The 26441-nt window shown below is 39.8% G+C and overlaps 1 protein-coding gene and 1 non-coding gene across 4 annotated transcripts; both read left to right on the forward strand.

Moving 5' to 3' along the window:
• The first annotated feature begins 1677 nt into the window (after positions 1 to 1677).
• Positions 1678 to 22170, forward strand: LOC128442056 (tumor necrosis factor receptor superfamily member 14). Of its 3 annotated transcripts, XM_053424251.1 has the most exons (9): positions 1678 to 1687; positions 6500 to 6640; positions 6734 to 6829; positions 10476 to 10601; positions 10723 to 10881; positions 11005 to 11089; positions 20304 to 20447; positions 21008 to 21234; positions 21674 to 22170. In XM_053424251.1, exons 2-7 carry the CDS (start codon positions 6595 to 6597, stop codon positions 20329 to 20331), a joined length of 540 nt encoding a protein of 179 aa, XP_053280226.1. In that variant the 5' UTR covers positions 1678 to 1687; positions 6500 to 6594; the 3' UTR covers positions 20332 to 20447; positions 21008 to 21234; positions 21674 to 22170. The 3 variants fall into 3 exon arrangements, with proteins under 3 accessions (XP_053280226.1, XP_053280225.1, XP_053280224.1); XM_053424250.1 differs by lacking the exons at positions 20304 to 20447; positions 21008 to 21234; positions 21674 to 22170 and adding an exon at positions 14502 to 15637 and having other exon boundaries at positions 6737 to 6829; XM_053424249.1 differs by lacking the exons at positions 1678 to 1687; positions 20304 to 20447; positions 21008 to 21234; positions 21674 to 22170 and adding an exon at positions 14502 to 15637.
• Positions 22171 to 23014: 844 nt separating this feature from the next.
• trnaq-uug (transfer RNA glutamine (anticodon UUG)) lies at positions 23015 to 23086 on the forward strand. Its single transcript has one exon. It is a non-coding gene; the product is annotated as a tRNA-Gln (tRNA).
• Positions 23087 to 26441: the final 3355 nt, after the last annotated feature.

The raw sequence follows: 26441 nt of genomic DNA on the forward strand, positions 1-26441 counted from the left end.
ATATTTTTTTTTTTTTTCATACTCGATTAATATAAGTTTATCAAATATGTAATTTGTGTAATTCATATTTATTTAATCATCTATTAAATACAAACAAGTATGCACTGCAAGGCAATATTCCGCAGCAAAAAATAGCCTGAACTGCTAATCTGCCTTTTACAGTTCCATACTAAATCTCTACAAAATAAAATCCAAGACATTTATTGACATACACACACTTTAACGTGTGGTCAGATACACATACCATGTCCTTTGAGCATTAACCACACACACACACACACACACACACACACACACACACACACACACACACACACACACACACACACACACACACACACACACACACAAGGCAGAGGACCAACATCTGAGGGAGGTAAGGCAGATAATGAGCAGACCTCCCTCACACACACACACACACACACACACAATGTCACCTCAACTTCAGATGTTTCATGCTCCTTATCAAACAGGGAATTAGAGGAGGTTTGCATGCCTTTTCTCACAGTATTTCATGAATTACTTCATTGTATTAATTCGGAGACGTCCTCTCTCCTGTGAGATCATCAGTCTTAGAATGCTTTGAGGCCAGAACACTATGACCTCTGGTAACCATAGCAATGGCGCGCACCTACAGTATCATCAACACGCGATGCCAGGAGGAGGACTGCCTTGTGCTCCGACCAACGAGGCACTGCCCCGTGTAAGATACAGCAGCTTCCGTCTAGTCTCGACCAATCCAAGAACCTCTGTCACGCCCAGTATATCGATATATAAACAATGTGCGCACTTTGTCTAGGCGCCATTTTTCCTGAGCAGCTTACTGCGTAGGATTAGTGGTCAATGCATGACCATTTGCTTAACACCGCAGTTTTCCTGACCTGTGACATCTGAATAAACCTGCTTAATTTTAACTTGAGAACGACGACTCCTGCCTTTGATTTCCACCCGCAACACATTGTTCCAGTCAAGTAATAGGAATATATCAATCTACATTGAGCTGTCCAACAACAAAATAAATAAAAAAACTAAGTAAAATTCATGGAACTTTCTGGAGGAACATCAAAACACTATAAATTGAAGTTAAGCAGTCTATCAAAAAATCATCTTAGGGTAAAATTAGTGCAATTTGAACTTTTCAAAAGGAATAATTCATCTCTCAGTAACAAAACACACCCAAGCACATAAAGATGTAGTTTGAGTTTCCCCTTTAAAAATTTTCCATTAACTAGATTTCACATATGAACAATTTAAACAGAACAATCTCAACAGATATTAACAACTAAACAGCTTTAACTGTTCTCTTTGTTCTCACTTCCTCTTCCTTGTACTGCCAGGAAATAGGACTACCGTAAAGGCGAAAAAAGCAGCGCAGGTTAAAATACAACCGCTCCGTCAGAATCTAGTAATAATAATAACAGGTCTAGGTCCATATAGAACAGAGTCTGGGTCTGGCCCGCCTGTTGGAGACATATGCTTTAATGATCGTGGGCGATTTGTTTCGCTTCAGCTTCACTCTTCGGGTGAAATGATGCTCTGATGGGGTGCAGCCACCTTCCTTGGACACGTCGACTCACATTAAGCAGTCGACGTATTTACGTAACCGATTACGATGATTACGTCGACGCGTCACCCCATGTAAACAACCTAAACCCTGAAGAAGAAGAAGAAGAAGAAGAAGAAGAAGAAGAAGAAGAAGAAGAAGAAAAGGAAGAAGCTGTAAAGAGTTCCACAGATTCAAACTATTCAGATCAATAGTAAGATCTAATCACAAGTGAAGCCTCCTTCCAATCAGAGTAAAGTACAAAACCAGTTATAGTTTCATTTTCATCGAAACGAGCAGGAATCCAAGCTGGCAGGGAGCGTCAACAAAGTGCAACGCCGAAAATGTTTACTGCAACATTTTTAAATATTATCACTGTTGAGTCACCAAAATTAATACACAGACAAACGGTATTTCCCCGTTCAGACCACAACCCTAGTATTAGAGAAAATATATTCAGACTTACTTTTGGGGATTTTTTATTATTAATAATAATGAACTCCACCCTTGTACAGTGTTACCTGCTACTTGTTTCTAGTTTGTTGTTAGTTTCTGTTTGGATTTAAATCAAATATGATCAGTCTTTGTCTGTGTCTCTGCCTGCTTGTATTCGTGATCCTGCCCCTTATTTTAAATAAATTCTGTTTTCGTTGGACTTGTTCTGCCTCACTCCTGCATTTGGTTCCACCTGCTCTCCACATCCTGACTAAATGGTCTCCTGGTCAGATTTCAGCCCTCATTTGGGAAAAAAGAGTCTTGGCATTTTGAGGATTATTAATAATAATGAATGATTTCACCTATGAGGAGTGTAGGGTCACCAAAATAACTAGACCTATAAATGGTGTCCTCTTGGTTAGACTGAGATGGTGATGGCTCAGGGATGGGTCATCTTTAATATGCTCTAAACTTGTCCTTGTAGGTTGATGCTCTTTGCAAATCAACTGAAGCTGTGTCTGTCATAAGAGATACTGAATAGAAGCTGAATTTCCTTCTGCGCTACAGTGAATTTGAGTTTGAGGCCTGATGAACTCAGACGAGGCAAATGTCATGGAAAAACTGTAACTGTACCAGTCTGTTAATCTGTAACTATGACTGGACAAACCAGTTTTAGCAACTGTGTTTCAAAACAGACTCAATCATCAACATGTTAACAACCACATGCCAAACATTCTGGCAGATTCATCATCATTATATCTCCGGTGGAACATTGCACAAGAGAGCAGATGGCCAGGCAAGTCTTAATAATTCCAGAATTTCATATTTAAATAGGGGAAAAGATCAGTGAGGTGCTTGATCTACAGTGGATAGATAGATACAGTGGACACACGACCATTAAGAGCAATACTTTTTTCAGATTCAAGGTCAGCATTATCCAGGATACACAACAATCATTCAGACAGCAGACTGGACATTTTGGTGGAAATACAACAAATACTTATACTAAATTCAAATGATGGAATTTAAACGCCATAGTTTTTTATGGAGCCGGCATATATTGGTGTTAAGGGAAATAAAATGTCAGATAAACTTGGAAAAAAGGCCGTGGAGAATAGCTGCACTGATGCGTCAGTCAGCTTCAGTAAAGCAGAGACTTAGAGCATCATTAAACAGAGGTTGAAGGAAAGGTGGCTGACGCAATGGGAGGAAGACAGGAAGGCAAGATAGTTTTACCAAATTCAAAAGAAAGTGGGAGAAATTAGACACACAGGACTAAACACTGCAGGAAGACATTATACAGAAAAATGTCATTATTGTGGGGAAGAGGAAATAGGTCACTTTATAGTACACTGTCCTAAATATGAGCAAAATAAAATAACTGAAAAAGCAAGTCTTATCGAATACTATTTGATTATCTTAGAAGTCAATTATAATTGAGAGAATATACGTTTTTTTAAAGAATAGATAATGTATTTATGAAACATCCCGCCAGTAAAACCTAAAAGAAGAAGGTTTCGTTTGAGTTTTGATGTCGTTTTGTTTATTTGTTATTGATCGGAAAAGTCTGAATCAATGACTGCGATTGTGCTGACGAGCCGTTCCGTGGAAGGTGTCTGTGAACGCAGCACAGGTGGCGGAATTGAAGTAATTTTGAGAACACACCCTGTCGAGAGCACGAGAAAACTATTGTGTCAATAGTCAATGCTATCTGAGGATGAAGGTGGAGGGAGTTGGGGAAAAAGTAGCAGGAAAATAGAAAAAGGAGAAATAGAGTAAATTCATCACAGAAGTCAAAAGGAGAGAAAGATCAGCAGGCAATGGCAAAAGCAATGAGAATGGGTAGTAGCAGCCAGTCAGAAGAATGTAAAGTGATCTTTAGATTGAAGGAAGGAGAGGCAGGATTTTGTTCACTCAACCCTGTTAGGCTTGCCAGGGCATTGCGGGAAGAACTAGGTGAGATTCTGAATGCAAGGATTCTTGCAGATGGGAAACTACTCGTGATTTGCAAGTCTGCTACTCAGTTGGCAAGGCTGTTTCACTGGAAGCGATAGGGATGAGGCAAGTGGAAGGATTTGGTATGAAAGGTGTGATTTGTGGGGACTCACTTGAAATAGCTGGTCAGGGGCGTAGATGGTGCAGAGATCACTGAAGCAAGTCGGATAATAGTTTTTCATGGCAGAGCTAAGCGTGACTCAACAGTAGTGGTGTTATTAACCTTTGAGGAAACACATCCCAGAACGAGTGTGGGCCTTGGATAAAAGCGTCTGCTAAATGAAATGTAATGTAATGGTAGTTGTGGTGCACCTATTGCTGTGACGTGAGGGTGCAGCGGTACAGAGAGATGAATAAAGGGACTCATATGCTGAGGCTGTTAAAAAGTTAATAAATGTGGTGAAGCGCAGAAAATGAGGAGGAATAAAGGGCAGGCTCCCCTCCAGTAACACCTGTAGCAGAAGATTCAATGGTAATAATGGTTACATTTCCTTGCCTTTATTGTTGAGGCATTGTGTGACATGAAGCAGAACAAAAATATTAATATGTGGTTAGAAGTGTGGTGGAAACTGTTGAGAGGGTCTTGGGGGGGGGGGGGGGGGGGGGTTGAGCCATGTACACTTTACAAACCTGTGTTTTTTAGAGACAGATAGGTAAAAACTAGCACAGAGACTGTAAGACTTCGGGGGTAGGATGTGCAGTATTTATAAGGGAAGGAATTCAATACAGGAGGGGGGATGTGCTATCAGAGCTTGAGTGAGTTGGGAGAGGAGTATGGACCTCAACAGCAAGATTTTCAGTAATACATTATTGCAACCCGTGTCTACAGTTGGATATGGACAAATTTGGCAAAAATAATGGCTCCAGTGCGGTCCCCAGTGGTGAAGTCAGGAGATTTTAATGCCACTAATCCTTTATGGGGCAGCAAAAGTAAAGACATGAATAGTCATTTTTAGAAGGTTTCTCAATAAGCATTTACTTTACATGCTGAATGATGGAAGGCCGACAATGTTTCAAGATGTCAATGGTAATGTATTCCGCAAAGATTTTACTTTTGCCTAAGCTGAATTAGATAGATGTGGGGAGTGGGACGTTATGGCTGGGTGCACATTGGGGAGAGATCATTTTCCCATTTTAAGTAATCTTGGCAGGGTTTTGAAGATGGGGAGGGAAATTTCAAACAGGCTAACTGGGACATGTTTAAGAGCAAATCTCCATCGATTTGGGAGATGTTAAGTGAAGGTAGTGTGGAAGAGTGGAGTTAGTCTATAAGTCCTGTTATAAGAAGAGCGGCTGAAAAGTACATTCAAATGAAAGCAAATAAAAAAAAGAGAGGAAGATAGTGCCATGATGGAATAAGGCTTGTAATGATGCAGTACAGGCCCAAACAGAGCATACTGTATATAGGCAGCTGAGAAAGAGTCCAGCTGAGAGACATGTCATTGAAATGCAGAGGCCAGGAGAGTAATAAAAAGGGCTAAGAAAGAAAGTTTCCAGAATTTCTGCTGCTCTATGAGCACTTAAAATACTGTTAAACAAGATTGGAGTATGATCCACAGAATGGCTGGGATTAATAGGGGGAGGCCTATTCCTGTTTTTAAGGAAGGAGATTAATAAGTCATGAATAATAAGAAGAAATCTGACCTGTTGGTCAGAACTTTTCAGAAAAGACATTGTGTCAGTAATGTGGGTAGAGAGGGGACTCTGAGGAGAGGAACAATGCTAGAGCATGAGGGACACAAACTAGAAGTAAACAATGATAATAGTGATGGGATAAATGTATTCTTTTCTATAAAGCTTCTATAAAGAGCTGCAACGTGCAATAAGTCGAGGGCGCAACACCACCCCTGAGGGAAATGGGCTTGGATATCAGGTTTTCAAAAACATGGAAATCTTAAAGCATTAGAAGAGATGTTGTCTATGATAAAAAGTGTGGGAACAAGGGTCAATCCCAGGAGAGTGGAAACATGCAGAGGTTTTGGGGGGGGAACAGAGTTTGGCCAGATATAGTTGGAGAGATCTTAATGATGGTCCCTAAATTGGAAGCAGCGTGGGTTTTTTATGGGTGCCAGCTCTTGTTTGGACTGAGAGCAATGACGTGGTTGATAGGGCAGCAAAGGCAAGTTTGGGCAGAAATACAATAGATGTTCAAGTGCCAATTGGAAGGATGTACAACCATGCCTTGAAACGACAATATCAAAAATAACAAGGTTAAGGCTCGGACATTGTGGACTAGCAAGTGGGTTGGTGCTTGTGAGAAAGACAGAGACGGCAACTGTGACCACTGTGGAGTCTGTCCAACATATTTTGATATATTGTCCACTCCATGTCAAAGAAAGGAGGGATACTGAAACTTTTTATATATAAACACTGCTTGGTGACGGGATGTACAAGACGGAGGGGGATAGGGAAGTCTTGCACTCCCTTAAAACTACATATTTATATCTCAATATATAAACTGAGGGCATAAACTGCAGTGACGTTTACCTACCGGTGGGAGGCAGCAATGCAGTAAATAGTGCCGGAAAGAAGAAGAAGAAGAAGAAGAAGTAGTATCTGTTTGGAATAATGGTTTAAAACCAGTGAATAACTGTCCAACGTCACCGCAGTATGCGAAACTGATGCGAACGCATCTCGAGGATATGGTGTGGGCGTCACTTGTGTTCGGTAGGAGCCACAGAGATCCTCGACTCGTTGAAACAAACGTTGGCTCAGTGTTGACCACTCCCTTAAAGTACATCCGCTGTTTGTTTTCTTCAGCAGTGCTCGTCGCTGTGTTCTCGGGCCCAGGCTCCTGTTGTGATACACAGGAGTATCGAACCCAGGCTGGAGAGTGCTGCCCAATGTGCCACGAAGGTACGAGACACTGCGGCGTCAAATCGTCATAGTGAAAGTGAAACTTTTCTGGATCTCCCATATGAGTGAGAGAAACGAGCGGCTCACTATAACCACAAAATAGGGCGCTCCAGTTTAACTGGTGATTGATATGTTGTCGTTTTTCCAGATGTTATGAGATCGTCATTTTACAAAGCGCCTGTGTCTGAAGTGCGGTGATACACTGAAGGTGTCGTTGAAACCTCAAACAAAAACCCATCACGAGTCAAGTTATAAATCAAATAGGTAAAAAAAAACTTGAACGGGATTCACAACGACGAGGCAAAGCACTATGAGCTCCTGGCCTGATGACTGTGAGAAAGCCACCTAGCCGCTTGTCAGTTGTATAACACCAGATGTGCTTTAAGGTAACGCCCATGTTATCTGGTGACAGTCCGAACACAGTATAAAACCTGCAGACCTAATAACAGGCTTCACAAACTGATGCTCATCGTTCATAGGAGACAGGGAGTTATGAAGAATACTCAAGCGTGGCCAGCTCCACGCAAAAAGCTTTCGTGTGTGCATCGCATTACAATGCACATACACCAAGCTCGTGTCATATGAAAACATCCCTCACATCAACAAGTTGGAAGCTCGTGCAGTGTTTTTGTGAGTAAATTTGGTGAATGTGCTTCTATTGGACATGTAAGGCTTCATGTGTCCTCCTGTCGCTGCTGGTTAAAGTCAGTAGACGTGATTTAAAAGATGTACTCGATGTTCTCGATGATTGGGTCATAGGTGACTGAAAACAAGCCAAACACTCATCAGAAAAACAGGTGTGGTTTTTTAATCTGTGTGCAATCAATAGATGATCTGTCCGAAGTGTGATGAGTGTGTTGTCAACATGACATGTGTGACGAGGTAAATCTTGAAAACTAACATCTTTATTGTCGAACAACATGTTGTGTATTTCTTCTCTTCGGTCAGATGACTACGTGCTTTGTTGGAACTGTGTCAGTCCAAGAAGTAAATAAAGTTCCCTGTGTAACTATGACAGCTCTGGCAAATTATAATAATAATGATAAATAATGATAATAGATGTCAGTATCATCTTCAGACAAAACCACTTAGAAGTGGGGCTAAATATAAATGTGAGAGAAATCTCATCTCATCTCATCGTCATCCGCTTATCCGGGGTCGGGTCGCGGGGGGAGCAGCTCAAGCAGGGGGCCCCAGACTTCCCTTTCCCGGGCCACATTGACCAGCTCTGACGGGGGGATCCCGAGGCGTTCCCAGGCCAGTGTTGAGATATAATCTCTCCACCTAGTCCTGGGTCTTCCCCGAGGTCTCCTCCCCACTGGACGTGCCTGAAACACCTCCCAAGGGAGGCGCCCAGTGGGCATCCTTACCAGATGCCCGAACCACCTCAGCTGACTCCTTTCTAAGTAAAGGAGCAGCGGCTCTAATCCGAGTCCCTCACGGATGACTGAGCTTCTCACCCTATCTCTAAGGGAGACGCCAGCCACCCTTCTGAGAAAACTCATCTCGGCCGCTTGTACCCGCGATCTCGTCCTTTCGGTCATCACCCAGCCCTCATGACCATAGGTGAGGATAGGAACGAAGATCGACCGGTAGATCGAGAGCTTTGCCTTGCGGCTCAGCTCTCTTTTCGTTACAACGGTGCGGTAAAGCGAACGCAATACCGCCCCCGCTGCTCCGATTCTCCGGCCAATCTGTGAGAGAAATCCCATCATGGAAATCAATGCGCTGTGGTCCACATAAAAACATTTACAGTGATGGCGCTGCAACCTTTATGTTCCGATGACTGTGAAGTCTGTGAACCACTTTTTTTGTTTTTATTGTTTCAGTGACCGCAAACTCGGAATTGTCGTTCTTACTTCATACATTTGGACACCGCTGTGACCCGTGTGCTTACTACACGTACAACATCATGAAAAACTGCTATGTCTACTATACAGAGAAAGCCAAACCCATCAATATTTTTGTGTGTTTACTATTTGTGTACGCTTTGTGTGCTTGTTGATATTCTGGTTGTGTGAAGCAAGAATACAAAGACGTAATGAGAGGCCTGTAAGAGCTTTTCGTGTGTCATGGTTTTCTGGTTTGGTTTAAGGCTTTTTATTTAGTGTGTACAAATAACAGAAAATGAAGCACAAGGGGACTAGTTCAAATAAGAAAACAAATATAAAAAAAAGAGGACTCTTAAAACCTTATTGTAAACCAAAATGCAAAGGCAAAAATACATTAAACAACAACACAACTAGTTCAAACAAAAGACATAAATTCTCTAATAACAATTCAACAGGAATTATATCTCGTAATGTAAATATAGCTAGTCTGACTCTCAGACAACAGGAATATTATCTCTTAACACAAATTTGATGGAAGAGTTAGTTTGGGGAGCACTAAGGACATACAGCTGCCCCGACTGACACAGCTGTGCATTATTGATAATCAGCCCAAAGTGCTTCATGCCGCTCCAATCAGGATCTCCGTCTTTATCTCCACTGCAGGCCAGGAAGAAGGAGGAGCATCTGGGGATTTCAATGAATACAGAAACACAGACACGCAGACAAGGGACGGCTACAGCCATAAAATCCATTGTGCATTAAAACGTGTAGTGTAATATGTATTTTTTAACCGGCTAATTACCACAGGCTTTTAAGGTAGCTTGATTGATTGTTATAAATGCCAAAATAATAAAAGTGAAGATGAGTGTGCAGGTGTGCATTTGTGTTGCATCTACACACAATAAAGGCCTTGCACCAAACCAGCTAACCATGACACTAATTTTTATTTCTGACTAAAAGCTCTTACAGGCCTCTCATTACTTTTGATTGTACTCTTGCTTCACACCAATCAGGATATCAACGACTAAACGAGACGTGCACTAATAGTAAGCACGCGGAAATATTTGATGCTTTTGCTTTGTCTATATATAGCAGTAATAATTTTGGATGTGTGATAAGCACACAGGGCACAGCGGTGTCCAAATGTGTGAAGTATGAACGACAATTTTACCGTTAAGTTGTGACAACCACACATGATAAATGGTTCACAGGCTTCACAGGCTTCACAGTCATCGGAACATAGAGGTGACGCTCCTCTTCGGCCTGATCATTGGCATAGTGGGGAGCGCCATTGTTATTATGTCAGATGCTTTTATGTGAACCACAGCGCATCGATTCCCGTGGTGGGATTTCTGTCACATTTTTATTTAGCCCCACAAAGTGGTTTTGTCTGAAGGTGATACTGGCACAAAAAGGCACTTTATTGTTAATGAAGATGTTCCCTGAAGCGTCCTCAATTGCCTGTATCACACACAACTTTGTTTGTGAAAATACAAAAAATATAGTTGTATTATTAGTATTTATCACTATTATCATCGTTAAACAGTGTACTTTATTGGTTAAATGCACCTATCGTAGGTCGCTTTGATTAAAAGTGTCAGCTAAAATAAATTTAATGTAATGTCATGAGCTGCAGTATTGAAATAATTGTGAAAAAATATTGACCCAAGTTCTGTCCTAACCCAGATGAAAAGAAAGTGGCTTGATGATAAAACAAAACCTGAGTTTATGCCAAAGTTAGCGGGTTAAGCCACTAATCCTGCATCCTTGATCCTGTTGTAATACAAGCATGAACATTGTGCTGTCTTCAACAGGCACCTTCGTTCAGAGTGACTGCACACCGATGTCAGGCACACGCTGCAGACCCTGTGACAATGGGTCTTATATGAGTCAACCCAATGGTCTCAAGAAGTGTTTTTCCTGCTCTTCCTGTGTAGCAGGTACAGTTAGTTACATAACAAATATTTAACAAATTAAAAGTATGGTCTGTTATTTAAATGTAAAGTAAAGGCAGTATATTTTAATCATAATGATCATCAAACATTTATCTTTTTTTTTTAGATAATGGTCTCTTTGTCTGGCAGAGGTGTACAAACAAAACTGACACAGTTTGTGATGTGTTAAATGGATTCTTCTGCAAAAGTCTGGCTGAAGATACAGGATGCAGTTTGGCAGAGAAGCACACACGCTGTACTGCTGGTCAGAGAATAAAAGAACCTGGTAATAACAAAATTAAGTGTCTTGTTTGACATTTTTTCCAAGTCTGAAAAACTCTGGATTTTGTTACTAGATGTTGGTTCTGTAATGAATGTAATAATCCCATTTTTTCCTTCTTTCTCTAAGGAACCGACAAAACTGATACAGTGTGTGAAGACTGTCTAATGGGATTTTTTTCACATGATGGTGTGAAGTGTACACCTTGGACAATGTAAGACATTTTCTTTCTTTCCCACTGAGTTGGTGACAGACAGTGGCTGTAGGCACTATGTTGCTACGGTTGTTTTTCCCTCTATCCCTTTGTCTGTCTCATTCTTGTGAACACGATTTCTTAGAAGCACCTTTTTTTTTCCTCTTTTTACAAATATTCACTCAAAGTTAAGGATGACTTTTGAGGCCACTCTGAGCTCAATCTCAAGAACGCCTAGAGACAATCATTTCAAGTAATTCTCAAATTTTCTCTCAGACTCACAAATTATCGGATTGGATTTTGGTGGTTAAAGGTCATGGGGGCCTTACAAAACATGTTCTGACTTAAGGCGTCTTGATATCTGAAATCTGCCTTTAGGGAATATCCTCAGATTTTGACTAGAGGTCACCTGGACTCAAAGATTAACCGATTAGATTTCATTTGCCATGAATCTGGAAATAAAACATGTGTAGACTTTGACTGCACTGGTTGGTAGATGCATACATCCATATGGTGATAATTCTAGTTTTATTATCAAATGACTCTGATCAGTAGCTGATCATCTGTACCCTGAGGTTTATCATCATCAGTGTGAGATGTTCAGAAGGGTTAAAAATTAAAGGAAATAAGTTGAGAAACATAAAAAATGCAGATGCTTCTACATGGTTGCATGGCAGAGTACAGTAACCATTTGCAGTCACTCATGCTCTGTGGCTTGCCTAGAAAGACTGAACAGGCCCAGTTGATTCTGGTCTTGCACTGAAAATCTCAGTTGCTTTAAAAGAGGTTCAATTGTTGGCACAGATCAGAAATCCAGCTCACTCGGCTGGTGTTTCAGTAGGAGCAGCCACTGATGTGACACATGTATTTAGATCCATGGGAAATACGTCTACAGGTTCAGAAATTGTGTTAGACAAGTGCATGTTTGATGAGCGTGATGCTCGTGCCTTAGTGTGATATGGAAGAAAGAAAAAAGAAAAGCAACTCTTCCTCAGGCAGGTCGTGATCAGACTGTGTCAGCAACAACAGTCCGTCACCTGTTACATACAGTGCCTTGCATAAGTATTCACCCCCTTGGACTTTTTCCCATTATGTACTGTTACTAACTGGAATTCAAATAGACTTAAATAAACTTTTTCCCGTTTGATCAACAAAACATGCATAGTACTTTGGAGGTGCAAAATAAATGTTATTGTGACACAAACAATATTGAGAACAAAAAAGTTGACATCTGTTGGGTGCATAAGTATTCACCCCCCTGTGTCAATACTTGGTAGAACCCCCTTTCGCTGCAATTACAGCTGCAAGTCTTTTGGGGTATGTCTCTACCAGCTTTGCACATCTAGAGATGGAAAGGTTTGTCCATTCTTCTTGGCAAAAAAGATGAAGCTCAGTCAGATTGGATGGAGACCGTCTGTGAACCGCAATCTTCAAGTCTTGCCATAGATTCTCTATTGGATTGAGGTCTGGGCTTTGACTGGGCCATTTTAAGACATTAACATTCTTTAATCCAAACCATTCCTTTGTAGTCTGTATGCTGTATGTTTAGGGTCATTGTCCTGCTGGAAGATGAACCTCCGCCCCAGTCTCAAGTCTTTTGCAGACTGCATCAGATTTTCTTCAAGGATTTCCCTGTATTTGGCTCCATCCATCTTTCCCTCTATTCTGACCAGTTTCCCTGTACCTGCTGAAGAGAAGCATCCCCACAGCATGATGCTACCACCACCATGTTTCACTGTTGGGATGGTGTGCTCAGGGTGATGGGCAGTGTTGGGTTTTCGCCACACATAGCGTTTTGCATTGAGGCCAAAAAGTTCAATTTTGGTCTCATCTGACCAGAGCACCTTCTTCCACATGTTTGCTGTGTCTCCCACATGGCTTCTGGCAAACTCCAAACGGGATTTTTTATGGATCCCTTTCAACAATGGCTTTCTTCTTGCCACTCTTCCATAAAGGCCAGATTTGTGGAGTAGACGACTAATAGTTGTCCTGTGGACAGATTCTCCCACCTCAGCTGTGGATCTCTGCAACTCCTCCAGAGTAACCATGGGCCTCCTGGTTGCTTCTCTGATTCATTTTCTCCTTGTCCGACTCTTCAGTTTGGGTGGACGGCCTCCTCTTGGTAGGTTTGCGGTTGTGCCATATTCTTTCCATTTTCTTATGATGGATTTTATGGTGCTCAGAGAGATGTTCAAAGCTCTGGATATTTTTTTATAACCTAACCCTGCTTCATATTTCTCCACAACTTTATCCCTGACCTGTTTGGTGAGCTCCTTGGTCTTCATGATGCTGTTTGTTCAGTAATGATCTCCAACAAACTCTGAGTCCGTCACAGAACAGGTGTATTTATACTGAGATTAAATTGCAGACTATTTACTAATTATGTGACTTGCAAATGTGACTTGTGAATGCAATTGGTCGCACCAGATCTTTGTTAGGGGTTTCACAGTAAAGGGGGTGAATACATATGCACTCAAACCTTTTCAGATTTTTATTTGTAAATAATTGTGAAATCCATGTAATATTTCCCCCCACTTCCAAATGATGCATTATTTTGTGTTGGTCCATTACATAAACTCACGATGAAATAAATTTTAATCTGTGGTTATACCATGACAAAATGTAGAAAAGTCCAAAGGGGGTGAATACTTATGCAAGGCACTGTATAGATGATATTATAGCAGGGCTGCAGTGCATGAAGATGAATTTTCATGTTAGACTGCAATGGTGCTACGGAGATACTGCGAAAAGGAAACCTAGTGGATTACATATAGGAAACATGGATACGTGATCAAAGTGCACGTTTCACTTTTAAACTTAGTATGATTTGACACGTGAAGTTAATGTGTTTTTACTTTTTTCAACTTGGAAATACTCTATTGATACATTACATCGATTTATAAGATCTCTTAAGTCCTTATTCAAACAAAGCTTAAAAACTGACTGGACAAAAAGCCACTAAATTTGGTTCACTGTGCAGTTCTGGAGAAATACAATTTTGGGGCTTTGAGAGTTTTTAATTATTTGCAAATTTATGCCTATTTTATAAAATTTTGAATGGTTTTATCTTTGATTATTGGATTATTGGATCATCACTGTTATCTTCTGTATAAGATATATAACTTAAAGAATCTGTTGAAATGTGCTTGGCAGTGTTCTCAATGAGCTCTGTTCCTTTTATTTATTTCTATTCATTTTACAAACATCTTTTGATGTGCTTTAGTGCTTGTATTATATTTTGTGTTCATCTTTGTATAATCTTGTGTTGTTACTGACTTTGTTGTGTTTCTATTCTTACCTGTAAAAAGATGCAGATGTGAACAAGCTTTAAGCTATAATCTGTTACAGTGCATCAAATGGGGACATTTTATTTAACTGTAAATGGTCCCTCTCAAATTAAGTAAAATATTGTTTGACTTCTCTTATCCAACAGTTGTTCAGAAACCCAAGTTCAGGTCGAAGATGGCAGTCCACGTGCTGATGTCAGTTGCTCAAGTGCATCAACAAATACTTCTGAGAATTTTGTTTTTTTTGTTTGGCTTTGTTACATTTGTTTTTGCGTGTGACCACAATAAACCCTTTTTTCTTCCCTAATAACATCAACTTACTGTCATTTACTCTTCATAATGGCCCGATCAAATATTCAATAATTAAATGGACTAGTGGCAGAAAGTTGGACTATGGGCAGAGAATCCAACGGTGGTCTCTGGTTCGACTCCACGGAGTGACAACACAAAAAACATACCTGGACGGACAACACCTGGATCTGTTCCCCTGTGCCTACCCCAGCCCACTGATGAAGTGCTCTTGAGCAAGGCACCTTATTCCCCGGGCGCTGTGCATGGCTGCCCACTGCTCTGTGTGTCCTCCTATGTACACCAGATGGGACAAAAGCAGAGAACAAATTTTCCCCCATTTGCAAGTCGTATGTGTGTGGGACCAATAAATGTATCTTATCTTAACACATTCCACTAACTATTATATTTTCCCACTATTTGTGAATCTTTTTGTATCCCTTACACCAGCTGATGATTATGAGTTATGCTACCTGCCATCTGATAAGAAATAAGCTGAGTAATTGCATTTTTTATTTTAAAGATGTATTTTAGTCATCAGTACCTATTGATGGTTTTGAGAGTAAACAAACTTAAAAAAAAAAGTGGTAAATTTATCAGAAATAGGACACTTGATATTAATAGACAAATTCAGTGCAGCAACTGGAATAGGCTTTTAATTAATTAGGGGCCCTTATGGATTCGGAAATCTTTGATCGCTCTTCTGAAAAGTCTTAGTTTAATACACTTAAAAAGAAACATGCCTAAATCCAGTAAAGAATAGAATCATACATATCCAAATTCAAAATTAAGATTTTAAAACAGATGCATATTAACTGGAATCTTTCAAACATTGAATTAACATGCTCTGGATGTGTGATCCCTTTGATCACTACTGTTGTACAGTAAATAATGATGTCAGCAATGAAACTAAGCAATTGTGATTCCTTTAAAGTATCCAGCTTTTATTTGTTATAAAGGTGAAAAAAACAATAAAATATTGCCTTCACCCTGACTTTGGCCACTAATTTCATTTTTATCAATATTTGAGAGAGATGTACACATTAGGCTACTTGGTGATAAATGCTTCTTGGGTTCCTCTGGCTACTTCTCACTGTTTCTATTACCTTATTATTATTATTAGTTAGTTCCATTGTTATTAAATATATGTTTGACACATTAAAGAAATGCGAATTGCTGGACAAACCTTTTTAACTCAGTTATTCAAACATTGGGATTTGAAAATTTGGATTATCTGAAAAGTGTCACTCATGAAATAAATTGACAAAAATCATAAACATCTGCAGATTTGTTGGGACTGTTACATCACACGACTTTTGATAATTTGAAAAGCCCCCCCAAAAAACATTATATTAAACATTTCTAAAAAATTTAAAAGTCAGGTTATAAGCTGTTGTTTCTACAAAAGATTTAATATAGTGCTTTTTAAATAATGATTTAATTATTTTCCTGGCACAAAAAGGGGAATGAATAACAACAAAAACAAAATAAACAAATATCGGTATCGGCTATTGGCCAGATTGTTGTTTTAAATATCGGTATCGGCCAAGAATTTCCATATCGGTGCATCCCTAGTTTTAATGATCTGTTGCTACAGTATAATGGAGTCTGTGGCTACACACTTGTGAACCGTGATGGGCTTCTTTTTCCAGGTACTGCTCTCATTATTATTTTTCAATTATCCTTTTATCATTAACCAACTCAACTGACTTGTTTCAGGGTTGTGCAGCAAAAAAAATTAAAGGTTAATGTTGAACACATTTATCCATGGTCTTATCCTCATTAAATAAAATGTTTAAGGTTTACATAATCGATGTTCAGACTCATCACTTTGCTCATGCTGTCCATTGCTGCAGCTCCTCTTTTCAGCCTCTGTATCAAACCCTTTATAGGTTATAGCTCCTGTCTATCTAAAGCCCCCCCTCCTATTATGTAAATGTTGTACATTCTGATGTCACATGACATCCCTATGATGTAAAAGCGTTAAATATTTTTGTCCTTTTAAGTTTAGTCCTTTTAAGTAATGTCCCATTACTTTAGCAGGTAATCCACACATTGGAGTCATGAGACAGAACAGCTTTATGCTTTTAGCTCCAAAGAAGCAGCCGTCTTGTCCAGACGACTTCATTGCAGAGGTCACAGAAAATTCCAAACTCTCCCCTGAACTTTTAGCATAGGTTCTCTAAATTGAATTGAGTTGGGGGACAGACAAGGCTTCGTCACCCATCAGCAATTTGAATGTATATAAAATATGTAAAATTGTATATGTAAGAGAGTTAACCCGGATAGCTTATTTACCTAACTTAATGGAAAGAAGTTTCCATTAAGAGTATAGCTCGGAGTATACTCATGTTGAGTAAAGTCCGAGTTCAGATTAAGTGTGAGATTGTGTGTGTAGTTGTTGGAGAGTGGAGTTAGGGTCCAATGAAAAGGTAATTTTTTGGATGGTACTTAATCTTCAGGTAGAGGGAAGATGATGGGTGAATTTTCTAGAGGTAAAGAGATTTGTTGAAACCAGGAGAGTTCCAACAGGAAGAATTAGCTTGTATGGTTAATCCAGGACAGAGTGGATCGCGTTCCAATCCGAGCAGGTTAGATTGGTTATGATAATCCACTTCAGGCTCCAGGGATCATCTTCTTTGCCTCATGGTCCAGGACAATTGTGAAATAAATCAAGCCGTTTCTTGAATCAACTTTCCAGAGACTAGTTTATCTTTTTGTGATCTCATTACTACAGTTACTCTCCCTTCACAGGCTTCCACTCCATGCTGCCTTTGTTTGATTTTCCCTCTCCTTTCTAGCTCACAGGTCTGTCCAATTTATCATCTCTCTCGCCTCTCCTTTCCCTGTTGAGGAGTAAAGGGCCATTCTGTCTTTTTAGATTTGTCATTTCTGCTACACTTCTCACCTTCTCGACAAGACCAAGCTTAATGGTGCCTCAGAGTTCTGAATCCATTATTCAGGCTCAATCTAGAAACTTAGGAAATCTTCCTCCTCCGAGCTTTCCTGAATGATTTCTAGTACTCTATGTCATTCCAGTTGCTCCAAGTCTTAGGCACTAGGGTAGAAAGGTTAGAGGTTACAGACATACACAGTTTTTACATCCTGACCGGTATCCTCAAAAACAAATTGGTAGTTAGTTACACGGTAAGGTCCTTTCCACTTTTTTGCCAGCTTAGAGGTGAATTTTTATCCTTAGCATGTGACTGAAGGAAATTTTTAACCAAGACTCTTTGTATAGTTTTGAATCCAACATTACAGCGTTTTTTGTTGTAGTTCCTCAGTTGCCTTTGTTTTGATTTCCTTATATTTTACTCAACATCTGCTTTGAGTTGTTTTAGTTGATGGACAGCATCCTAAACAGGTGCATCAGGTGGGTAAATCTTTCCTTTCAGAACTTTATCCATTAGACAATTGACCTTCCTAACAATTTGTAGTTTTACCGGGTTACCCCTGAGTTTCATGAACATCAGAGTTTATGGCAAATCTGATCTCCACATTAGGTTCTTTATGTTGCTCCTCACAATGGGGAATCCTTGAAAGAGCATCAGGAGCACCATTCAGTTTTTCCTTCATGTATTCCAAAAAAAAGTTGAACCGTTGCAATCTTAGTGCCCATCTGATCAAACCACTTGAGGTTTTTGTTGAGGAAAGGACCCAGGTCAAGGCAGAATGGTCTGTAATGAAAGTAAAGAGATTTGGCTCCAGAAAGTGTTGCCATCTCTGTGTAGTCCAAATGATTGCAAGGCACTCTTTTTCTGTTACAGAGTAATTTCTCTCAGCTTGGTTCAAAGTTCGACTGGCGTAAGCATGAACGACTTCGCCTACAATGTCGTCTCTCTGCGTCAACAAAGTACCGGTATTACTTGCATCAGTATAAACAAAGAAAGGAATGTCTAGATTTGGTTGAAATCAAACTGGACTTAAATTTCTCAAACGAATCTTGGCATGCTTGACTTCAGAAGAAAGATCCTTTCTTTCTTGAGATCGTTTAAGGGCTCAGCAATTTTTTAGAAGTCTGGTACAAATTTTTGATACCATCCGGCAAGCCCCAAGAAACTCAGAACCTCCTTGAGGTTAGTCGGTACTGAATTGGACCGAATTGTCTAGAATTTGTAAAGATCAGCACTGACTCCTTGATCAGAGACAGTATGTCCCAGGAATCTGATTTCTTGCTGACAGAATCTAGACTTCTTGAGATTTATGGTAAGATTAGCTTTTTGGAGTCTATCAATTACTGTTCGCAGACATTCGAAATGATGAGTCACAGATGACGAATAAACAATTATGTCATCTAGATATACTAGACAGATTTGACCCCCAGGCCCACCAAGAATTTCTCCATTAGTCGTTGAAAGATGGCCGATGCATTCTTGGACATAAGGGCATGACATTGAAATGATACAAGCCAGAATGAGTGACAAAGGCAGTGTTTTGTTTTACTATGAGGATCAATGGGTACCTGCCAGTATCCACTATTTAAATCAATTGTGAAGAAAAGGGAGGCTCCAGAGAGGGACGCAGGTATTTCATTGATGTTTGGGAGGGGATATGCATCTGTTTCAGTGACAGCATGGATTTTCCAAAAATCTACAGGGAACGCCAATGCAGAATAGGAAGGTTCATTAACTCCAGCATTAATCATATCTCTTAATTGTTCTTTCACAATGGCTAGTTACCAGGGTTCATTCGGTAAGGCCTTTGTTTGATAGATACACAGTTTGTAGTATAGATGGTGTGCTGAAGAGTATCAGTTTTTCCAGGCTGATTGGGGCAAACCTGTGAGCTAGACTCAAGGAGCCGTCATTATTGTTTCTTTTCTCCATCTTGTAAGTGAGCATGTGACACAGCAAGGTTGATGTAATCTTTGGCTTTCAGTCTCACTGGTTCCAGAGAGAGAATGGAGGTGGAACAGAGCTTATCAGTAAAAGATTCCATACTGGACTGGTCTTTGACCTACTGATGTTTGATTGATTTCATGAGCTTTATTCCCTGGGGGATGGCCACTGCCTGGCCGAGGGATAAGTAACAGGGGTTGGACTTGAAACTGTAAACTTTATCGGGCACATTGATTATCATACCAACACTAGAAATTAAATCAAGACCAAGAACCATACCATAGGCTAGAGCTTCTGACCCAAGTACGACTGTAGTTAGAGTGGACAATTGTCCATGGCTCACAGTTGTGTCCAACTTATCATCTGCCTAGCCCCTCCTTTTCCTGTTGAGGAGTGAAGGGCCATTCTGTCTTTTAGTTTTCTCTTTACTGCTACAAACTCAAACACAAATGTCTGCCCCCCTAGTATAAAGTCAGCAATTGTGTGAACACAGCAGAAGATCCAACGCATGATTAACAACAAGCGTTTTGTTGATGAGGCTTCTCACATGCAACAGACACACAAAAAAAGAAAGAATTGAACTTTGTCAAAATGAAAAATTTTAGCCACACGTAGAAGACACTGACGAAGATGTAGTTTGTCGTGATTAAAGCTGATCCTGGTTTCAATTTTCCATAAACAAAAGCATGTGATCTCTGCAGCAGAAATATTACGTTACATCCTGCCTTTGTCTGCTGGAGATGTCTGAAAACGGTTCATGTCACTTTGGCATGATCTGGTAATCATATTAAAAATAACTGTTTCTAACATGTGGTTTTGCAGATGCAGCCAGCAGACAATTTGCCGGTGAAGCCCATCACTAAGTGTGAGAGCAGCACGCAGACTGACCTACACCCAGTAGGGACAAACATAGTCAAGTCATATGAGTGGAATGAGTGGGAACTGCGGAGAAAAGCTATCAGACAGGTGAGCCTGGTGAATTCAAACTGTCACTAGTGACCATGTAGTTTAATAGGTTGTTCTTTTTGGTCTTCTTGCCATCAAAAAACATCCAGGATAAATAGGCAGGAGCTTAGACTGAAAATACACATTGACTTGATTGGCCCTGGCCCAACTTATACTGCAACAAAATGCAGCACAATGTCATGTGTTGCTGCACTGACCTATCACATACATGCTAGTGCACTTTGCTGGTCGGGTACTTTGTATTACTGCTATTTATCTCATGAAGAAAAAATTGTTTTCAAAAAACGTGTATTAGTGTCTGATAAATGACCAATTTAGCCAAGTGCACGGCTTTAACAAAGCACTGATTCTCATCCAAATTCCTAATGTTATTTAGTGACACTGTATTAAGTAAAATACTTTGAAACAAAACCGGATTAGAGGAAAATAACCTCCAGCTAAAATATGTACAGATATACACACCACATTAAAGAGGCATATAAAGTTACCTTTTGTCTACTAACAGCTGTTTTGGCTCTGCAATATATAACCAATAAATGTTTTCTATTTCATAATTCCAGGCTAATCTTCGTACCAAAGTGACGCACTCAGCACAGACTGATCTGAGCCACATGAGGCGGGAGAACATCACTCAGACCTGGCTGCCCAAGGACGCCGCCTGTCAAAGCAAGAGAGACGGTGAGAGTAACGTGCCCAGGCCTCAGGTCTACCTGGCAGGTCTGAGAGGACAAAGAGATGGACACATGGTCAAAACTAACCTTACCAGATCTGTGGATGAATAATCAAGGTGTGTAAAAACAGATTGTTGTCGAGTAAAATAGAATATGTGATTGCATATACATTTTTTTTTATTAATTTTGCTCTTCTGAGGTCTGGAGGTGACGGCACACATCTTTATAAAGGACTAATGCAGAATCAGATAATGTTAAAGGATTTGTAAAACATGCATTTCCTCATTTAAATCTATGCACATTTAAAGGATGGTGGCCTGGGAAATATGATAACCAATTATTTTTTGGATGGATTATTGCATACTATCCAAAGAAGTATTCCTATTGATAGCTGCTATGTGTATATGCTTCAATTAATGTTCTATACAGGCCTCAATTCATGAATATTCTTTATATGTATAAGTTTTAATGAAAAATAGAGACACAGCATTTAATCCTTGATTTATTTTCACATTTTTAACCTTAGTGTCATTGTTGACTCCACCCTCTCCTTAGAAGCCGACGTCAAATCCATCACCAAATCCGCCTTTCTTCACCTCAAAACCATCTCCAGACACCGGCCTTCACTCCCTGACTGTGGCAGAAACCTTCATTCTTTCACCTCCTGCCTGGATTACTAAAATGGAGAATGACTGGATTTACTGGATGATAATAGATTATGTCAATTGTCTCATTAACACGACACACAGAAGACATGAGGAAAGATAACCACAAATTGAAAGAAATTTTAATAAATATTTATCTAGATAAACGGTGAATGTTTCATTAACAGAAGAGAACTGCAGCTGTGGAAATAACGCAGATTACCTGTTTATTAACAATGATTAAAGTGGACCTTTATGCTAGTGCTAACTTAAGCTAAAGCTTTGGTGATGCTAAACAAGAGTCACACTCACTGAGCGGAGAGGACTGATCTGGGGTTTCTGAGGACTGTTTTTGGATTAATGAGAGGATTTAAACGCTGCTGCTGTCTGGTTTCATCTGTTCAATCCATCAACTGTTTGTCTATCTTGGAGGTTTCCAATAAAATGGCTAATTATCAGAATCAAAGATGTTTTACTTTCAGCTTCTTTTGTAGATAGTATGCAAACATATTTCTATCATTTCAATACTGTAGAAGCCCAATTTATGAAAACTTATGTTGTTGTTTGTTGCCTTCAAAGGCCTTGACATTTCAATCACAACACAACACACATCACTGAACTCAATCAAAGGTCATCTATTAATGGGTAATAAGTCACCATTAGACCATGGAACCAGTACACATGTCATAAACACCTATGTTGTGAGGTGTTTTACTCTCTTTATACAAGAGTGTGGTCTTGTTTTTTATAGTGCTTCATGATTTGATGTCCAGATTTTGTAATGCTTTCACTCAAAACCTTGCACTTGCACTCAAATGCTCCAGTTTGAGCATACATGTTTCTCTTCATGTTCTGGAAATGTTGGCTTGTACTCAGACGTTATGTTTCTTGAACACATTACGCTGCGCTCCAGCTTCAGCTTTTAGATTGTTTTTAGTAACAAGTCTGTTGAATTCTCCAACCAATAGAATCCAGCAAATCTGAGACAGTATCACTACACTTGGTATTCTATTACTTTTTCCAGCAATTTCTAGACATGAATTGATAACTTTCCTGTATTGTACTACACATGGCTGTGGAGCAAATGTCAAAAGAATTATGTCCTTAAATTAATTTACAGTATTATCTGATGAACACAAATAAATAGATTAGAGGGAGGGAGGACAAGCGGCAGCATAGTAAAAGGATATTTGGTCTATAATGTGAATCTGCATCAATTAGAATTGCGGTAATCATTTGGCAGACACGTTGTGGTTCCATGGTGTAATGGTCAGCACTCTGGACTTTGAATCCAGTGATCCGAGTTCAAGTCTCGGTGGAACCTCAAGTTAGTTTATGTTCTCATGAAATATGGAGGTTGTGGAATTTGCCATAATCAGGTTAAGTACGGGCCTCGTTCTAATCTGCGTTTATCACCATGGTAATTTATAATGAACGGCTAACCTAATTGGAGATGAGAGATCACCCAGTATAAAAGCATCGCCCACTGACCAATCACTTCCTTTGAAACATGACATCACCGTTCTTAGAGGATCCTGAGGAGAAAAAAAGGGATCCAAGATACAAGTTGTTGGTATAGAAAATTATTTTGGTCAGCTGATCAAGGGTGATCAGAGAGTGGCTTCCTAAATAATTGGTAAGATTCCCAGCTGTTCCTAAAATGTCTGTTCTTGTTAGGGTATTAGTGCAAAGTGAGGGCAGGAGATGGTTGATTTTATTTTTAACAGTGATCTCATGTTTAAGCGTCCACATTTAAAAGTATTTGTTTGTTGTGTTGTTGCAGAGGTTGTGTTGTTTTGTTTGTTTGTTTGTTTTCACTTTGTTTTCATTTTTTTGCACATTAAAAACATTGTCTCTCACCCAGACTCTCACTGGACACCCTCCAGTCTGAACGTTCACTGTATATCAGTATGATTAAAGATTTATAAGTAAAACTGACCCACACACAGTACTGTGCAGCAGTCACACTTACTGTTGAGGGAAGAACTCGTTTCTTTCATGACCCCTTCAAGTTCGTGAAATCTCAAACAAGTTTGGAATGTTACCCCGACTGATGTGGCCACTCACAGTAGTCGAAGATCCCCTCACAAGGGTTGAGAATATGGAACGAATGATCAACTCCTGCGTGAGAAAGTGGTTAGGAGTCCAAAGATGTTTAACCAACATTGGCCTGTTTGGACACGGCATTCTCAAGCTGCCTATCTCAAATCTTGTAGAGAACTTTAAATGCACCAAGATAAGTCTGGCAATAACCCTCTCAGAGTCCCGAGACAAATCTGTACGTGCTGTTAGACCATCTTTGGAAACAGGATGGAAATGGAAACCAAAAGAAGTAACTAACAAGCAAAAGCAGCACTTGAGCATGCTGACATTGTGAGCCACGGTCAGCAGGGAAGAGGAGGTTTGTGTCTAGTTTACAGTCTGGTCTACTCAGTACGATTGCCATACATCCACAAATGCCAGTTAAAACTTTACTGTGTCAAAGGAAAGGCTTATGTTTACCTGTCCAGAAGCGCCTCTGACTTCTCTGGACTCAAAGACATCTGGGATAGCACAGTGGAAATGTGTACTGGGGTCAAACGCATAAGTGTTTCAGATCTTTTTTGGAAGAAATGGACGCTGTGTGCTCCAGACCAAAGATGAAAAGGACCATCCAGACTGTTACCAGCAACAAGTCCAAAGGCCAGGGTCTGTCATGGTATGGGGTTGTGTCAGTGCCCTGGTTGAAGGTCACCTACACTTCTGTGATAGCACCATTAATGCTATAGGGTACATAGAGATTTTGGAGCAGCATATGGTTCATTCAAGACGACATCTTTTCCAGAGACATCCATGCATATTGCAACAAGACAATGCAAAACCACATTCCGCACACATTAGAAAGGCATGGCCGGGAAGAGGAGGCTGGTCTGGCCTGCCTGCAGACCAGACTTGTCCCTAATAAACAATGTGTGGTGCATTTCGAAACGAAAAATGGGACATCAGAAACCCTGGACTGTTGCACGCCTTAAGACTTGTTTGCAGGACGAATGGGACAAAATGACCCCTGACACGTTTCATCACTTGGTGTCTTGAGTCCCACAACGTCTTTTAAGTGTTGTGAAAAGGAATGGCAACATTACAAAGTGGTAAACCATTTTATTACAGAAACACATAAAAATACAAAATACACTCATGTGAGGTTATTTAAAAGGTTAATGACAGCAGGAAAAATGTGTTCTTGCATCTGTTTTTCCTCTATCTAGGAAGCAGCGCGACCTGAAAGAACGGGGTGACTGTGGTCAGCCAGAATCGACTTGGCCTTCTTCAAAGACCTGCCCTCGTGCAGGTTATGACCTGTTCATTAAGGAGGTGCCTGCTATCTTGCTGCACAGTCTGACAATGTTTTGTAGTTGGTTCCTATTTTTCAAGGCTAGTAACCCACACCAACAAATAAAAGAAAAGGTAGGAACTTATTAATTAAAAAAAACAATAAAACATTTTCATAAAGGCGCTGTCAACATATTGACAACTAAAAACCTTTTCGATAAAATTACATTAGCTGATGAGGTTTTCCTACACAGCGCCCATGTGATGCTCAAAGGTCAGCTTGTGGTGTCCGAAGATATTTGTACAACTTGTACAGCCTGACCATTAATCCCCACAGGAGAGATGACGTTTAGATTCTTCCTGAAATCTATGATCATCTTCTTGGTTTTGGCAACATAAATATCTAAAAACTCACAACTTACACCAGTCAATGAAATATGTAACTACAGGGTCATCAGAGCTTTAAAAGTGACACAATGACTGAATGATCAGCAAACTTTAAAATATGTGGCCCTTATACTGGATTTGACGTATATTACTATATAAAACAAATAATAGAGGTGAGAGGACACACCACTGCAGTGAACCAGTGAAATACAGAAGATCAAGGTTAATATGTTTGAGACCTGACAGTTAAAAAATCAATCAGTCAACTTATCAGTCAATGTTGTGGGTGCTTTTTAACCTTTTACCAAAATGTGTGGCTGCATGCACTTGAAGCAGAAGAACAATCAATAAAAAACAGTTGCAGAAAGCTTGTGTTTATTTTTTCACTTTGAAAGGCATCGTTGGGTGACCTTGGTGTGGAAGAACTTGACTGGCCCGCAGAGAGCACTGACCTCAACCCCATCAACACCTTTGGGATGAACAAGAATGGAGATTGCGAATCAGGCCCTCTTGTCCAACATCACTGTCTGACCTCATAAATGCTCTTGTGGATGAAAAGGCAAACATTTCCACAGACTCACTCCGAAATCTTTTGGAAGGCCTTCCCAGAAGAGTGAAGCTGTTACAGCTGCAAAGGGGGGACCAACTCCATATTTATACCTGGATTTAGAACGGGATGTAATAAAAGCTCCAGTAGGTGTAATGAATAGGTGTCCCAATATAGACAATATATATATATATATATATATATATATATATATATATATATATATATATATATATATAAATAGTCCATATAGTGTATCTAACACTGTGTTTAAACTATAGTCCATTAGCAACAGCAAAAACTGAATTAGTGTTATTGTAACACAAATGAGTCAATACCCTAATATTGTCTGCACTACTTTTTATTAGAATACTTTTATTCAGGTTTGATTCTGCTATTGATAGATGAATATAATGTGTAATCTTTCTGTAGTGTA

Source organism: Pleuronectes platessa, chromosome 6 (genome assembly GCF_947347685.1).
Source record: "Pleuronectes platessa chromosome 6, fPlePla1.1, whole genome shotgun sequence".
In the NCBI taxonomy this organism is placed as follows: domain Eukaryota; kingdom Metazoa; phylum Chordata; class Actinopteri; order Pleuronectiformes; family Pleuronectidae; genus Pleuronectes; species Pleuronectes platessa.

What these genes read in the sequence shown, in the direction of transcription:
- LOC128442056 (XM_053424249.1), top strand. Translation starts at nt 6,595, where the DNA reads ATGCGAACGCATCTCGAGGATATGGTGTGGGCGTCACTTGTGTTCG. An exon ending in CTGCCCAATGTGCCACGAAG is followed by an intron (nt 6,830 to 10,475) that starts GTACGAGACACT and finishes TGTCTTCAACAG; the next exon opens with GCACCTTCGTTCAGAGTGAC. An exon ending in TCAGAGAATAAAAGAACCTG is followed by an intron (nt 10,882 to 11,004) that starts GTAATAACAAAA and finishes TCTTTCTCTAAG; the next exon opens with GAACCGACAAAACTGATACA.